This window comes from Musa acuminata, chromosome BXJ2-3, assembly GCF_036884655.1.
Source record: "Musa acuminata AAA Group cultivar baxijiao chromosome BXJ2-3, Cavendish_Baxijiao_AAA, whole genome shotgun sequence".
In the NCBI taxonomy this organism is placed as follows: Eukaryota; Viridiplantae; Streptophyta; class Magnoliopsida; order Zingiberales; family Musaceae; genus Musa; species Musa acuminata.
In genome coordinates, this window is record NC_088340.1 from 43218254 (window position 1) to 43236223 (window position 17970).

A 17970-nucleotide genomic window follows, 5' to 3' on the forward strand; every position below is an offset into this window, starting at 1 on the left:
CTTATAGATCGTTCTAATATGAAGGATTAGTTTTTACTTATCAATCCTATAAAAAAATATTTTATCGATACGATAAAAATTGACACTAATTGAGAAAAACAAATATCGACCGAAAACCCTAATGATGAGAGGCTTTTCTCATTAAAAAAAACAAAACAAAACTTGATTTCTATTTATCATAATCAATATTGCATTAATTATCATAAAACAAAGCTTAATGTCGAGGTGTTTCGAAGCCACCAAAAACATCATAGTTTATTCTCTGTCCTCATATCATCTTCGATCTCCACTGTCACCCTAATAATTAACTCACACAAAAGTGATTCTCTCACCATTCAAACATCCGTAGACATATAAAGAACTCACTTGGCTTACTTTCTTCGTGGTAAAGCAATGCCAGTGAGCCACAACCGCTTGTCGCGGACGAACTGAAAGGCTTTAAAGCGATCGAAAGAGAACTTTTATGAAAAGAGAAAGTTACGAAGTCGACGAAGCATTAGTGTGGCGTCGAGCTTATGTTTATTTTTTTGTAGGTCGATGCAATGTGTTCGGCGTGCCCGATCGGGTTGGATTATGGCGAATGAAAGGTCAAGATTGGGCGTGTTCTTATTATTCGTCCGGTAGCAAAACTTTAGCTTCGTTTAGAAGCTCTCAAAAGATCGGTAGGTCTTTGTTCTTTAGAAGTTAATACTTGCTTTTGCTTTGTGATTAGGTTTGCATTGAGTTGAGAGGAAGGCAAAGTTAGGAAAAGTTCTAATATAATATATGTTGGTGAACAGATGTGTCAGCATGGCTTGGTCCATGGGTCGATGTCGGGAGTTTTCTGCCGGCTGAGTTGGATGCCGAGGTAAGTTGGAGCCTCACGACAGGGTGTTGATCAGCGTTTCTCGGTCCGGGAGTCGTCAGCATTGAGCAGCGTCTCTCTGTCTCTAGGCTGGTTGGTAGCTCGCCTTCGTTCATCGGATGACATTTCCCAGGTTGATACGCTCGCGGCTCGAGGGTGGTCGCTTTCTTGTAAAAATGACCTTCGTCGGGTGATTCCTGACTTTGGCCCCTCTGACGAGCAAGTCAGTAGTTATTTTTCTCTTCTTTTATGTCCTCTCCCTCTTGGCCGGATGTCGGCTAGGGGCTTTTATATTATTATACGAGGGTCGGTTGCATGTGGGTTCGGCATGACGACTGATCCTCAGGAGATGAGACAGTACTTCTGTGCGGCCGTCGTCCCAGGACGCACGGGACGATGCCATCTCGAGCTTCCAGGACGGGACATGCCAAACAGTGCCTCGATACACATTCTGACTTAGCGTGTGGGGGTGCTCCCATTGTTGACTCGATTGTAGCACGATGTGGCGTCGGTTGTGACGTGTCTTGGATCCAAAATTTACCTTATCAATATATTTTGAATTTGATTTGATCTGATATTATATATATATATATATATATATATATATATATATATATATATATATATATATATATATATATATATATATATATATATATATATATAACCATAAAAATAGGATAAAATTTAATATTTTTACTTAGATTAGAACATAATTATCGAAAAAATATTATATGCTATATGTAATAGAAAAAACTTTTATGTTAGAATTAAAATCAATCTACGAGGAGAATTAGACTCTCATTTTTTTTTTCTTCGTAGGATCATTGTTTAGGGAGATTGAGAGAAACTATAATATTTTAACTGTGTCATTTATGAAAATTAACTTATGCATCTATTTATAGACGAAAACAGAAGATTAAAATAAGTTGTTAGGAGAGTTCCTTATATTAAGAACATCCCCTAAGATAGGGTTAATAATTATATTTTGATTATATGGATAAAATTTAATATTTTTTACTTAGATTAGATCATGATTATTGAAAAATTATATCATAATTATCGAAAGGACAAAACGTTAGAAAATGATCATTCACTATAGAAAAAAAAATATATACTTATATTAGAAATTACGCACGTCGGAAGCGCTTAGAAAGTTTAAGTTCGATTTAGGCAAAGGTCACAGCGCCGGGCAGCGGAGCGAGACAGGAGGGGCAGGAGAGCCACCCCCGGCGAGGCCCACCGGTGGCGCCCCGCCCCGCCCCCCACCCCGTCCCGCTGCCCTGTCGGCCATGCGTCGCCGCTGATGCCATGCATCGTGACGATAGCGGTGGATGGTGGCGGTGCCGTGGAGTCTGCCAATGCGGGCCCCACCGACCAGGAGAAAGAAATGCCAAGGCTGCCGGAATAAGTTCCGCCGTGGGGCCCGACATCTGCCGTCGATGCGAGGCGACGGCCACGCATGCATGCAGCTCGTGCACGTAACCCGTCGCATGCAGACCTCCTCTCGCATGTGGCGTTGGATTCCGGCTGCCGTTCGGCCTGATGTAACTCCTCGTTTTGTCTCCATCCAATATTATACGTGGAAATGAAGTCCTCGTTCCGGCCATCGGATTTCCTATCCCAAGCAAGCACAAGACTGCACGCTAATGTCGACTTCGGAGCCACCACCGAAACCGAGATCAGTGGGTGTACCAGATGACATCACGTACAAATCATTCGAGGTTTCAAGTACTTCTCCTTCATTGTTTAAAGCTAATGCTTGTACATTATTCTCCGCGGTAGGGTTCAGTACTCGACCTTTTCCTCTTCGTGTGTAGTACGACGCATCTGATTGGCCTGTTAATGTCTTAGAAATCTCTGGTTTGGATCGATCTGCCTCGGGAAGTGTCGGTGTATAGACAGATAGTGTTTGTTAATGGAGGAAAAATACATGGGAGTGGATCGAACAGGCCAAGAACAAAGCTTATCTTTGGGAAAGGCATGGGAATCATGGAGGATGAGGGCCACCTGAGTGCTCCCTCTCCCTCACAAAAGCTTCAGCTTAACAAAAATAAAGCCACTTTCCATGACGCTGATCTCCACTACCCCTAAATTCGATGGCTTAAAGCGCAGCAACCTTACGAAACATCAGCATATGTCTGTGATGCATCAATATTCTCATGCATCATGGCTGCTTTACCTCTCCATCAGTGATCGTATTCAAAGTATATCTTGGTAGGGTTTCCATCTCCTTTCGGGGCTCGGCTCAGAACACGTTTCCTACACGGCGTGGGGAAGGAGGCTTGTGATGCACAAAAGGAAGGTCGTTAGATTCTTTGCTCTCCATAGTCCCATGGAAAGGTGGCCATCATCGCCCACTCAAGAGAGAAAAAGGAGGCAGCAGCAGGGAGAGGCCGAATGGCCTGAATTCCCTGGGGAGGGTAGAAGAGCATGCGGCCTTGTGATTAGATTAGATTCCATGGAGATAGGTTGGATTTGATTTGAACTCTCTTAATTGATTCACCTCATCTACTTCTTAAAGCTCATATATTCGCTTCATTATGCCAATTTGCTACTGCTCAAGTGGGACTGCCGGATGCACTTTAATTAGGTCCAATAATACACACCAACTCTTTCTGATGGTCCTCCGCTTTTGGAAGGGAAGACCTTCGAAGGTCTTTGATCCCCAAGAACATCCTCTTCTGCTAAGAAAGCAAATGAGCCATTACCATTACTCTCTTTCCCCGAAGCCATGGAGATGCTTCCCTTCTCCCGCCACACACACACTGATTCACCGATAACATTTTTGGGTGCCTCCTCGTAGATCCTAATATCGTACGATATTGATGATCACCTTCGTGTTTGAATAATCAGTCCGATGTGATCTTGACCCGATCTACATTTAGAGAGCTATTGTTGAGAGCTAACATCCCATTAGTCCCATATTAAAAATGGACAATATGTATGATTAGCTTATAAGAGCTTGATGAGTGTACTACACTTGAGTTACTTCCTTTTTACACGAAGATTAATGTCGAAAAGTGTTTTCGAGATATATATATATATATATATATATATATATATATATATATATATATATATATATATATATATATATATATATATATATATGATTCATTCGACACTCAAATTAATCTTTTCGAAATGCATCATAAAGAAGTGAAGAGAGAAAATTTGACATCGACGTATATCGAACTTTTATTATTATTCATGATCAAGTAAATAATTTTATGATAAAAAATATTTAGATTAACTGATATGATATTTATTGACTTATTATTAATTGATATGATATATTAGACCCAAAATATTTTTATTGTAAAGGGTGATATAGTAAAGCTTGTGTATGTTTCAATGTAATTATATATTATTATTTTAAACACGATTCATCACAAATATATATATATATATATATATATATATATATATATATATATATATATATATATATATATATATATATATATATATATATATATTATGAACGTTAATTTTAAGGAAGGGACATGAGATGCAGATGAAGTAACGAGAGCCACACGGTCCCATCACAAAGGCAGCCTCCACAAAGCAATGGCTTCTCCCCGAAGCCAAACTCCTGGCGAAGGAAGGCGAGGAGATGAGTCTTCTTTGGGACTCGACTGCTCTCGGCATGGCCATCCATCCCGTTCCTGCATCCCCATGCCATCATCCCACTCCCTCTCTCTTCTCACTATAACTCCCTATCGTTTACAGCCGAAGGCCCCTCACTAGCCCCCTTCTTTCACGGACTCCAAGAAGAGCGAGCGAGCGATCGAGGCAGGGAGGGACAGCAGAGAGAACCTTTCTTTCTCCTCCTCCTGCCCTTTCTCTTTTTCTCCTCCCTACTAATAGTTGTGATGAAGCATCCCAAGGCGCTCACTGACTCGCCTCAGCAGCAGGCCCCCACGCACCACCACTTCTCTCTGACTTCCAAACCCCTGCTCGACTCCTCCCCCACCGTCGATTCCAACAACGTCTCCGTCGCCACCCTCTACGACGAGCCCACCTCCGTCCTCGACCACCACCTCACCTCCAGCCCCGCCACCGCTCCCACGGCCGCCCCCACCGCCGCTGCCTCCGCCGCCGCCGCCGACCTCCCTTTCCTCTCCTGGGCCGGCGGAGGTGACGCTCACCACCATCACCCCCTCCTCTCCTCTGACGACTGGGACACCGCCTCCTTGCTCTTCGCCGAAAGGTGCGATCTTCCCCCCTTCACCGATGACTCCGATCCCCAGTTCCTCGACGCGCCCTTCGACCTCCCCTTCGACCCCTTCGCTGCGGCCGCCGACCACGCCATCCCCTCGCCGGCCTCCAGCTTCGACCGCGCCCAGCTCGACTTGCTCATCAGCGCCGCCCGTTGCCTGGAGGCCGACGACTTCGCCACGGCGCACGTGATATTGTCGCGGCTCAATCACCATCTTCCCTCCGCCGGTGCGTCCCCTCTCCTACGTGCCGTCTTTCTCTTCAAGGAGGCCCTTTTAGCGCTGCTTCGCCCGTCCACCGCTGAACCCCTGCCCTCCGCTGCCGAGCTCGTCCGCCACATCGCCGCCCACAAGGCCTTCGCCGACCTCTCCCCCGTCCCCCACTTCGCCACCTTCACCGCCACCCAGACCGTGATCGAGGCGCTCGATTGCGGCGCCCGGTCCATCCACCTCATCGATTTCGACCTCGGCCTCGGCGGCCAGTGGTCGTCCTTCGCGCAGGAGCTCGCCGGGCGAAGCCGCGTCTCGCGCTCCTCGCCGCCGGCCGTGCGTATCACCGCCGTGGTCGCGGAGGAGTCTGGAGAGACGGTCCTGGCGGCGGACAACCTCCGCGACTTTGCCCGCGGCCTCAACATCAGCCTCGCCGTCAACTTCGTCCGCGTCGGAGGACTCGGAACGCTCACCCTCAGCAGGTTCCGCCTCGCCGGCTCCGGAGAGCCCACGGCCGTCGTCCTGACACCCGCCATCTTCCGCCTCCTCGGCTGCGGCGCCGCCTCTCCGGATACCGCCGCCGCTCTGCTCCAGTTCGTCCGCTGCGTGTGTCCGCGGGTGGTGGTGTTCGTCGACACGGAGGGGGGATCGGGCGGCCATCCCCCGCCGTCGCTGCGGCGTACGGTGGCTGCAGGGGTGGAGCACTACGCGACCGTGCTGGAGTCGGTCGAGGCGGCAGCGGCGGAGACGGGGGCGAGGGAGGACGCGGTGCGGTGGGTGGAGCGGGCGGTGATGCGGCCGCGCGTGGCGGCCGCGGTGGGTGAGTGGGCGGCTGGGCTGGGCCCGTGGCGGGAGCTATTCGCGGGCGCCGGTTGGTCGCCCCTCCCCTTCAGCGAGTTCGCGGAGTCGCAGGCCGAGTGGCTCGTCCGGCGCACTCCCGTTGGCGGCTACCACGTGGCGAGGCGGGAAGGCGGCGCCCTCGTGCTAAGCTGGAGGGGGAGGGAGATGGCGTCGACGTCTGCGTGGCGGTGCTGACTCCTTCCCGTCTCTTCTTTCATCGATGTCGATACTATCGATTAGGCTGTGTGGGGTGTTTGGCTTTTGTTGTCACCGTATGTTTACTTCCATTTCATTTCTTTTTCCTTTGGCCTTAATTTAACAGCTGATTTGGCTCAGCAAAATAGACCGTAGGGAGACCAAATAGGCGTTCCCTGTACTTTCTACTATGATCTCTCTCCTCCTTTCTTCGCCAAAAGATTTAGCTTTCATGTTGTGGTAACGCTGCAGCAGCATCCAACGCAAGTGATCGATGTCTTCTTTATCGTTCCTATGCGCCTCACAAAACGGACGGTTTGGAAGACGATTCGGCCGCCTCTCTGCTTCCGCTCGCCTCCTCCGTCTGTTCTCCCGATGCTGTTGAATTCTTCCCGTTCTCGGCTTCTCCCGTGGATTGCAATCATCGCGATGGGTTTACCGACGAAAAGTCGACATCTTTAACGAAAATTCGATGGAAAGACGATATCTTTACCCGAAATGGCGGATGTTTATTATCCCCAGCGGATGAAATTGTTAATGATTTTTCCCAAATTTGACGTCAAGATTGACAAGGAGAGTCGATTTCGTGGGCTGTCCGAAGCAGAACAATCGTTTCAAGTAGACCGAGTTCTAGATTTGATCTCTTTCCCTCCCCAACCCCAAATTCTTCGAGATCTCTCCCGTCTTCCCCACGATTGGTGTCGCCGACGCCGCTCAAAACGGCACCTTTCAGTGTCGGCTGTCTATTCTTCTCTGTTTCTTCCTCCTTTTTTTGCGGCCTTTTCTTGAGATTTCTTCTTTTGCGAATTAATCGCTTTTCGTAAAATGACTGCACATAATAATCCTCGAACGAACAACTGTAGAATGAATGCAAAAAGAAATCATCGAAATGATAATGATACAAACAGATCCAACTCGAGCTATTTCTGAAACATAAAAGGATGCCTCTGTTGTTTCTTGATTCTTCATGAAGCTGTTCATGCTTTTACAGAAGCATGAAGCTGTTCATGCTTTAACTAGAGAGATTACTTGCAGGAACAAATCATTTCACAGATCAGATGTGCCCAGCAAGAAGAATAAGAATCATTCTTAGAGATGATTTCACATGAACTTTTTCCACTTCTGCCATCAATTCCATGCATACAACTTGCAGCATTTAGATGCACCGATGAACTGTAAGTAGCCGCTTTCTTGCAAGTTGTTGAATCTACATAGCAAGCAACAATAGATTCGATTGCGGCACCTCAAATATCCTGATGAGAATTTGCCACCGAGATAGCAGTCATAGAACAATTTAGCTTACCCCAAAGGTAATTAAAGAATCTGTATACATGCACAGACAGGTTACTGAAATCCAAACCAAAAATACAAGGGCGACAGAACCACAGAACGAAGAGAATCGGATACCGAATAACCAGGCGGCATTGGATCAAATCGAAAGCATAATGCACGAAGCAGAGCAAGGTTTCACTTAGATGCCGTGTTCCGAACCCCCAAAGTGAGCTCAAGATCATCCACTGCGACGTCGTGAATCCTCTCTCCCTCCCATGGCTTCACCCTCCCACTCTCGAAGTCAAATTCCGTGCCTCCTCGCCCCTTCTCTCCTCCTGCAGTGCCTGCTGCAGCATCTGGCATCGTGACAGCAGGGTTGACAAGGTTGAAAGTCGGGGAACCCGGGGCGGTCATCTGCATGCTGACCCACCGGCAGGACTCAACAGTGGAAGCATCAGACTCGTCGCATTCAGGTATGGTTGCAGGGTGCCCATGGCGGCGGCCTCTGGTGGGGCTAGCAGGAGCAGATGCAGCGAATAAAGGGCGGCCGAAGGCATTCTGTTCCCAGTCTGGAGCCCTGATCTTAGGTGGGTGGGAGGCGGTAGGGGATGAGAGGGGTGGGGTCACAGGGGCACTGTTCGAGATGCGAAGTGGGGGGAGGGCGGTGAGATTTCGGAGAAAGGGGAGGAGGCAAGATGGGTTTACGCTGGCATTATCGAGCCGGCTGGGGCTCGGGAAGGATGATGACAATGGGCTGGCATGGTGGGAAGGGACAGGACTAGGGAACGATGAGGAGAGCGGGCTCAGTAGGTGGGACGAGGTGCAAGGGCTGATGCCTGTAGATGGACCGCCGATGGCAGATTCCGGCGGTGGTGGGGGAGGCTTGCAACCCTGTCAGTCGTTGAATAAACGAAAGCAGCATTAATGCATCATAACCTCAAAGAAGAGAGATGCACAAAGAAAGAGATGATGATTTATATCTGATGCAGATTTATGCAAGTATGGGGAAATCTAAGTTGGGGGTGAACCACTTATTTCATCATCCCATCAAGCAGAAAGTAGAGAAGGGAAATCTAAGGAAACATGAGTAACTAAAACATGCAAATCTAACACCTTAATCATCGACAGCGGAGCCAAAAGATTAAAGCAAGATTCTCTTTTTTTTGTTCTTGAAAGCGCTAACGATGATCTAATGTTCAGAAAGGGCAAAGATCTATTAAAGTTAGCAAGAGATCTATCATCAAAATCACACCTTGGTGGAATCGCCCCCAATCTCTCCAAAACAAGACATGGTATGAGCAAGGTAGTAAAGAACTCTGGCGAAGGGGGAGAGAGAGAGAGAGAGAGAGAGGAAAAAGGGGAGACCTTTCGGTAGGTGGTGCCGTCCTCCTCGACGATCCACCCGGCCTCGTGGCAAAGGGCCTTGAGGACCTCATTGTTGTCGCAGTGCTTCGGGAGCTTGTAGTTCCCCATCGCTCGCAGCCCGGAGAAGATCTGCGAGGCGATCGCCCGCCGCCGCCGCTCCCTTCGCTTGTTGTTCTCCCTCTCCTTCCACGTCGGCTGCCGCCCTCCTCCCGCCGTCATCCTTTCCGCCGATCCCCCCCTCAAAACTCTATCTTTTATCCCTCAAGATCCCTCCTTTTGCCTCACAGAACAAAGAGATTGGGATCGATCGGACGATCTCGCGGAACGAAGGGAGAAAAAGAGGCAAATTTTGTTCTTCCTTCTCGATTTTGTTCTCTCTCACTCTCCCTCTCCTCCCACACCCCCTGTCCTTGTTGTTTTTGGCCAGAGGAGTCCGAGATTGCTCACGAGGATGGTAGGGTTTTCTTATTGTATGTAGATGGCTTAGATTCCCGTTGTGCCAGAGAGCGCTCTCTCCCCGTGCTCGTCACCCATCGCTCTTCTTTTGAGGTGAGGACCGGTGAGTATGCTGCAGAAGGAGCAGAAATTGACGACTCTGTCCTCCCTGTTTCCCTCATGCCAATACGAACTCCCCAAACCGCAGTCGTTTTCATGTCATTAACAAAAGGCTTCCTTTCATTATCTTCTGGTCTTCGGTCCTTGGTTTGACCCAGCGAAGAAGCGAACAAAAGAGAACAGAGGGACGAGGTACAGACAAGTAGCAGGAGAGAGATCACATCATCTGCGTGCTTCTTCGGTGCGTTCTAAGCGTTGCTCATTGCTTCCTACTGAGCCACTGCAAGCTACAGATGAACGATTCCTGTTACTGAAAGGGTGGAAGAAGAAGAAGCTCAAGAACTAAACAATCTGTCGAGCAACTGTAGTGCCGCTGATGATTGCAGAGGAGCAATACATGATGATGTTGATGAATTGGGTCCGCATGTTATCAATCATTGAAATCAGCAGCGAGCAACAATAATCATTAATTGGCTACAGTGGCGGCTTCAACTGGGAAGCTATTCTGGTGCGGGCGGGTTCGCACGTTGGAAGTAGACCTCCACCGCCACCGCCACCGCCACCGCCAACTCCGTTGGCGCACACAGACAGGCCTGTGGTGGTGCCCACACGGCCGCAGCGAGTTCGCACGTGCCGCGGGACGCGCTTATCGCTCGGTCCCCTCTTTGAGGTTCTTTGATCCTCCCACCGTCGAAGGCCGACGTCCATTAAAAATGAGCTCCGCACTAATCTCAATGTGCCTTTCTCTTGGAATCCTCGGCCATGATCAAGATCCCACGGCTGAGATGCCACGACGTACACCCATGGACACAGGAACGAGGGAGCGGTTCGCACGTGGGAGACCAACGCGGACGGAGGGCGACGTGACGAGGAGGAAGACCGCGTTTGCTTCGGGTCCCACTCTGCACGGTAGGAAGGAAGCGCGGGAAACCGATTGGGAGCGGGCGTGTCTTTTGACATACCCGCTTACCGAGTCCGACCCATTTCGGATCGATGATCGAAATCGATCCGATATATTTAAATAATATTTTAAATTGATAATCAAAATTAAATATATCAATAAATTAGATTCAAATAATATTACAAATTAATAATTAAAATTAATTATATCAATAAATTAGATTGATGATCAAAATTAAAACACCATCGAGAGATAATGATTTAATGTAATAATACATGACAAAAATTCTACGATCGATTGAATTCAGGATGGATACATCAGCAGCAGACAGTCAAATATATATTAGAGTTGAGCTGCTATCAACATTTGAAGTCAGATGCATCTCTACCACTATGCTCAGCTGCTGCTCAGAGGGGATGAAACTGCAGGCAGCTGTTGCAGAGAAGGAAATCATGTCTGAAAAGAGAAAACAATGTATGAGATGAAGCTTACTGCTCAAAATGATCAAAGTGGCACCAGTATCTTCACAATGCTGTTGTGACTAGGAATATTACAGATCTGAAATAGATCAGGAATGCTGGTCTCTACAAAGGAATATATACATACCTCAAGCATAAATGACAACATGGTAAAAGATACAAACACATTTAAGTGACTCATTAGAACATCAACTTCCAACACCTACACATTAGTCACAGGTGCAAAGAATGAACCAAGTGTGCCTTAGGAACCCAAAACCGAATCATGTAAAAAGTTTTGCCCTTGCTGCAGAGATTCTGGGAATCGGAACGGCAAAACCGGCTCAAGGACTTTATAGATCCTTTGTGGTGTGGCTTTTGTGATTGTGCCTCATTAAATGGTGAAACAAGTGCTTACAGCAGTAGTGTCGATAGATGAACTAAGGAATGCATGCTATGTGAATGTCTTGCGAATCAAAACAAGCATGCAGCAACAAGTTGTAGAAAATTAAGTCCTCCAAGTCGACAATCTACAATGAATGCATATTCTTCACTAAGAATATATTACGTGTTTCTTACTAAATTCAACAAAGGGCTCATGCTTCAGATATAGTGCAAATAAAATAAAAGTCAACCCTCTTGATAGTACAGATAAGCGAGAAAGACAGAGTACATACAGTTGACAAATAATATTACTCAATACTCGAAGCGAGAGAGTTCAAGAGCTCATAATTGTTATTTACACAATTAGGTCATAAGAAAATATGAACCAGCGCAGGATCCTCCTATCAGTACAATAATTTTCTTTTTTCATTTAACAATCAATGAGAGGATCTCAGAAGAAGAAAGAAAAAAGAGATCAAATTAGGCCAATACTAAGATACTACCAATGACATGGTCTTTCGATGCTGGACCAGCTCCTTTAACACAAACTTCTAAACCAAGTTTGAGAACAATCATGCAAACATAAGTTCATGCAGAACACAGGAAAACCGACAGCCAAAAAGGACAAAAAGAGCATGTTTATACTTAACATGGCTCAACGATTTCACTCTCCTACTATTCAACAATGGCAACTGCTGGCTCAACGATTTCACTCCAATCACAGTGATATGCATCGAATGCATGGCAAAACAAAAAATTCCTTGTTTCTTCTGTGTCTTATACTTTTTAGGTTTTGAGGACAGTTAAAAGCAGGGTTTATATGAACTAGATATCATCTCTTGGTTTTAGCTGAATACTTCATTGTTAGTCATGATAAGATACTATGATAGCACAATGTTGTCATTGAATTAAAATTACATAATGATAACACCCAGGAAAAAAAGGCACGAGAACAGTAATATCCAAAACAAGACACCCAGATCAAAAACAATAAATAACACATCCTAGAACAAGTAACAGGGTTCCAGATCATCGAAGAGCAGTAATGCACACAATGCCTTGTGGTGTCAGGTCTCGGAGTTTCATGCTCCTGTGGTTTTTTCTTCTTCAAGGAGCCACAATATTGTTCCCACACATGGGGCGCAGGATGTTTCAACAGGATCATCAAGGCCAATCAGGCACTGCATGTTAAACAAAAGAAATGAGATCAAATTTACTACTTCTATGGAACAAGAAAGAATCTGATTTTATGTAACATTGGTCTGATGGAGCTTTTTTTTTTTCAGTGTCACAGAATAGCTGATTTTTTTAATTCATTTGTAGACGTACTCCATATGCAATTGAAGAGTGTTAAACTAAAGGTGGCACTATGCCTTCTGTCAAAAAGTGATTTTTGAAGTTGAAGGAATGGTGATCAATTCTATGACAAACTGGCAGAGAAAAGCATTATGGCAAATGCAGGTTCATTTACTTTCTGAGAATAGGAAATTTTGAAATTCAAGTATTAGTTTCCACAACTTGAACTGTAGTCAAAACAAATTAGCCAGGTAACTTCTGCACTTGCGATGTGATAGATTATGCATATGATCGATATTAAAATAAAAAATAAAAAAAAATAGTAGAACAAATTCTGTTAGAAAAAAAAAATTAAACAGCTAAACTATTATAAGTAGTTTGTAATAGCCATAAAAGTCAGTGAAGATGGATAAGCAATGCAGGAGTTGCAAAAGGATAACCAATTCCAGAGTTCCCCAATGATGAAACTGCATAGGACAAGTCCATCCTCTCAGTATATGGTATCTCTCTGTACCTAATTGTTGAGAGACATCTTTGTATCCTTTCCATCGTTAACCAAACCTACTTAATTTTTCAATCAGGTCGAGAGCAGACAACATCCAGCAGGTAACAATCAATTACACAGAGTATGCAGGTTCTAAAATTTCTAATAATCAATCAAATTAATCAGCATATTAGTATAAAATATTCACATCAATGATTGGACATACCATGCTGCGGCTGCATCTGCTCAATTTGGGTGCCTAATAATTTTCTGATGCACAACTGTCCTTGCCCTTGCCCTTCTAATATCCCTGTTGCATCGATCCGCTTGCTCGTCCAAAGAGTCAACACTCTTCATGAACTCCGCCAACTTCTTCCTAATCTCTTCGATCCCAAATCTCACAGCATCCTCATCTCTGAGGGAAAAATCAGAAGCATCCAACAGTGAGTGAATCTGAATTTCCAACTTATCCACCAGAATCTGGATGATATCCAAGTCCTTCAACTTAAGGTAGGTTCCCACATGCAACGAATTGAGAATCCCCTTTTGCCTTTCCAGAGCATCCTGGTAGCCCTTCAGCAGGGAGTCGATCCATTTCCCTGCCGGGATAGGGATGGATGCCGCAGCGGCCAAAGCTGCTGCGACCGGCGGCGCAGCTACCACAGCAGCCACCACCGAGCAGATAATTACAGCCGTGAAAGCTGCCGCGAACATGATGCTCGATACCTTCCGCCAAGTTTTAAGGCGCTTGAGCTTCTTGTCAAGCTTCCCCTTTCTCAGTTGAAGGTTCTCCAACATCGACAGCTGCTGTCTGTAAACTGTTTGGAATAGCTGAAAGAATTCTTGGGTAAATGGATCGCCGGCCACCTTAAAATGCCTCAATTCGTCTAGAGTCCTTACGTACTTCTTTCTGCCATCGACATCGACTTCCTGTTCATCATCTGCAAAACGCTGGAGGGCAGTGTGGATGATCAATTGGCTGTCGCGGGCTTTCTTGAGGCAGTTCTCGAGTGCGGTGCAGAAGTCGATGGTCTGCAGGCTGTTATCGAAGTAGTCCTCGACGAGTTCGAAGAGCTCGGGGTTCTTCAACACGTCCTTCTTGGAATCCAGTATGACCTTCACCACCTCCTGGTTAATCTCGAGGAGGCATCCGATGACCTCTCTGAGGGAGTCGAAGGAAAGGGCGTGGACCTCGACGCCGAGGGCGAGGGTGGAAATAGCGCGGCTCGTGCGCTGCTGCAGGGTGGCGTCGAATGTCTGGAGTTCCGGGTCAAGGCGGCACGCGGCCTCGTAGGAGCTCAGCTCGGCCGTGTACTGGATGCTGCCCGAGCCGACACCGGCGGCGGAAGTGGCGGCCGCAAGACCGGTTGCGTTGCCGACGGCGCCGTCCACGGCGAGTTCCGGTGGCGTGCCGCTGGACATCCTGCTAAAGCCGCAGCCCATGAAATCTGATAGCAAATCCAAAGCGAAAGGAGAGATTTTTATCGATCACTACAATGGAAAGATCAGAACTTTGGGCGGAAGCAAGGATGGATTCAGTAAAAGTAGAAGAAAAATACGGGTCACCTAAGGGATTAACGAGAAAAAGACGGAAACTTGGACAAAGACATACCTGAAAGGAACAGCAGGGAATTCTGAAACTTCAATTGCTTTTTATAGCACCACACAGAAAAAGAAGAAAGAGCCTTGCCAACTGCGATGGAGAAGAAAACAAGGTTGCGTTTCTTGCTATCAGAATACACCAAACTCGCTGTAGACAAAAAGCAAAGAGAGAGCAATGGGGGTAAACAAAAGGGGAATTAGAAGGAATGCTTCACGCTCTGTAGTTCTTGGAGTTGGAAGCCATCTTCCTCACTCTCCGTAGAACGCGCTGCAGTCTCTAAAGCAGAAAGAGAGAGAGAGAGAGAAAGAGGGGCTGATGGTGAAGAGTGGGAAAGAAATGTGAGGCAAGACAGGCTTCGCTTTGCTTCGCACTGAGGGTTTGTTTCTTGTCTGGCGTCCATTACTGCTGTATGATGAAATGCCATTTGTAGCCTGGAAGAAGACTCCAAGAAACTGCAGTCTCTAATGGACTAACCATTCCAAATTTTAGAGGGTTTTTTTTTTTCTTGAGGGATTTGTTCTGAGTTCATTTCTACATTTTATACTCTTTGCTATTTATTTATTATAATAAAAAATTTGATATATTTGATAATTAAGATTAAAAATATATGTGATAAAAATTTAATAAATGAAGTGATGTCTCTCATGACACGACGACGAAGATATATCGTTCGACTAATTAATATATGAAAAAAATCATCGTATCAATATATATTATATTTTAAAAAGTTATATTATTAAGATAATAAGAAACATCATAATCAAATAATTTAATTGACAAGTCTGCATCCTTTGTGACACTATCATCTTCTTATCAAATAAATGATAACAAAGACCCACTATTATTTGTGGATACAAAATTTGTGGATCAACTTGAAAGACCCACTATTATTGACTTCATCAAGTGTGAAGCAATTTTGGAATTGACTTCATCAAGTTGTTTGAATGAATTGGTGCTGAAGCCATCATACATACAATCCAGATAAAAGCAAGCTTTCATCAATGTCATGTCTCATCAATACCAATTGGAGGAGAAACAGCAAGCTTTAGAATACACAACAGTATGTGGAAATAGTAAAACATGCAAAAGAAAGTTTTGATAGTTGTTGGTGAACTTAGCGTGTCGTGGCCGAGAAGTCAACACGGTTTGATCCACGGGTTGATATTTGGAGTCGTCGACATTCAGAAGTGTGTCTCTCGATTGATCGAAGACAGTACCGAGGTCGAGCTGGATAAGAGGTCGAGGTGGTCACGTATCCAACGCGGGATTGAGCTGGATTGAGAGTGGTCGCGTCCCTACATTAAGACCTGGGTTAGGGGATTCCCGACTTGGGCCCATCATAGATCAAGTCAGTAGTTTGTCCCATGTTTTTCTCATCCTAGTCATATGTCGGTCAAGAGCTTTTATACTAGTGCCCGAGTGTCACGAACAAACTTCGAAACAAGGTGTTTGATGTAATGCTTATGTATGTCCGTGTCTTTTGGCATGTTCATGCCTTGTACAGAATGTAAAGGGGCGGTCGAAGGCTTAATAGTCCCACTTTAGTTGGGTTGGTGGCCTCTTTAGGCTTGTAAATAAAGGTTGTGTCATGTGGACACGTGCGAGAGCTTTTCGATCTGTAATGGACCATTTTACCCTTTGTTGTGCCACTGTTCAAAGCTTGTAAAGTCTGTTTGTAATTTGCATTGTCTATGAAGTGTTTTTCGGAGATGTTTGCTTGTGGATCCCGATTGAGGCGTTCTCTCTAACCCGTTCTCTCTTTTGTTGTTCCTAAGGGACAATGGGAGGCTTCGGGGAGGCTGACATTTGCGGACGGACACGCAAGGGTGCCACACGACTTAGGCAAATCCAGCTAAGTCCGTGTCATATGGTATCAGAGCGGGACAAGCACTCATAAAAACATTTAGCATGCAAATGTGAGGGACCTAGCGGGGCTGCGTTTAGGGCAGTTAGCACACGCGCGACCGTTTGGGAGAAACGGGCATGGAGATGTAAGGAAAAGGAGACGCTCGGAGGAGCGGGCATCTGAGTTTGGCATTCAGAGGAATGGCCAACCCTTCGCGCAAGAGGCACCACGAGAACAGACAAGCTTGGAAGAATCTGAAGCGCACAAAGGTTGGGATGGCTGAGTTTGAGCTACGGCTCAACGTTGACAACTATACTTGATGGTGCTAAAGGCAAGCGAGGCGCTTGGTAAAGGACGAGACCATGCAAGGTGGAATGAGTTGCTCAACAACCAAAAGAGTTATGCAAAGCTCACAGAGGTGAGGGGAATTGCTAACTCAAAGAATTTGGTACTCATGCATGGGCTTGTATGCGGACGATGGAATGTTTGTGGCCATCCCAAGGCGACCGAAACTCGGCGCCATGGAGCATTGAAACATTCTCTTCGGCATGTGAAGGATACGTCCGTAGGAGGCTGAAGGGTGCAACTAGTTCAGCATGTTGCTAGGCCTTGGGGGGTGCAGTGGGGGCTGTATTGACGGGGAGTCACAATCTAGCAAGTGTGTTTGCAGGAGGCAGAACTATGTGCAGTTTGTTTAGTAGATCGGAGTAGTCCAAGGGGATGGTGGTCTCCGAAACGAAGAGAGATGTTGCTCCAACGGGACAGTTATCCAGGAGGGATAAGTCCCGGCTCTCCAGAGGGAGAATCATGTGAGACGGACCTCACATGTTGAGGAGGAGTACCTCAACAAACAACAACTCCACGAAGCTCGATAGACTGAGCAAGCGACGAGGAGTTGTCGCATGATCTCGCTCGAGAGAATGCATTGGTGGATGCATTGCGAGATCAAGTGGGGGAGCGACCTAAAGCAACTTAAATGAAGGCACATTTGGAGTCGATGTGGAGATCAAACTCAAGGGAGGGCTGACCCGTGGAATGGTGGGCGCGAGGGCCACCATCGACTCAATGCAAAAACGAAGAGCGGAGCAACTTGGGTATAACTTGACGAAGTACCCAAGCCACATGAAGGGAGCCAGCATAGAAGTTGGAACATGGAGCAGAGGCACAGTGCTTTCCTTAGACAGAGGTCAAGGACATGAACTCTTGCAGAGGCAAGAGTATGATCATGTTGTTCCATGGGTCCTTCTTTTTGACGGAGTGGACTCATCTTGCATGATGCCAAAGACGAAGGGAGCTTCGGGGCACATGCACCTTACCTCGGAGAAGCATTTGATGGAGGAACTAAGGCGACTCAATTTGCGGAGGTGAAGTTGGGTACAGAAGGCCTTAGCACGGGGCAAGAGGACGCAGAGGCGGGTACTCTTGAAGAATATGCCATAGTGTTGCCATTCGAGTTGCCATGAAGGAAGCAATGCGCAGCGGAGATTATGCTGG

The 17970-nt window shown here is 46.3% G+C and overlaps 3 protein-coding genes across 3 annotated transcripts; 1 reads left to right on the plus strand and 2 right to left on the minus strand.

Moving 5' to 3' along the window:
- The first annotated feature begins 4722 nt into the window (after positions 1–4722).
- LOC103979866 (scarecrow-like protein 15) lies at positions 4723–6312 on the plus strand. The gene has a single exon (XM_009396092.3). The coding sequence runs from the start codon at positions 4723–4725 to the stop codon at positions 6310–6312; it is 1590 nt and encodes a 529-aa protein (XP_009394367.2).
- A 1254-nt stretch (positions 6313–7566) lies between these two features.
- LOC103979865 (protein BZR1 homolog 1) lies at positions 7567–9518 on the minus strand. Its single transcript, XM_009396091.3, has 2 exons — positions 8950–9518; positions 7567–8475 (listed from the first exon to the last, which is right to left on the minus strand). The coding sequence occupies exons 1-2, from the start codon at positions 9166–9168 to the stop codon at positions 7780–7782; spliced, it is 915 nt and encodes a 304-aa protein (XP_009394366.2). The 5' UTR covers positions 9169–9518; the 3' UTR covers positions 7567–7779.
- A 2616-nt stretch (positions 9519–12134) lies between these two features.
- Positions 12135–15028, minus strand: LOC108951139 (UPF0496 protein 1). Its single transcript, XM_009396089.3, has 3 exons — positions 14640–15028; positions 13254–14475; positions 12135–12428 (listed from the first exon to the last, which is right to left on the minus strand). Exon 2 carries the CDS (start codon positions 14468–14470, stop codon positions 13274–13276), a length of 1197 nt encoding a protein of 398 aa, XP_009394364.2. The 5' UTR covers positions 14471–14475; positions 14640–15028; the 3' UTR covers positions 12135–12428; positions 13254–13273.
- Positions 15029–17970: the final 2942 nt, after the last annotated feature.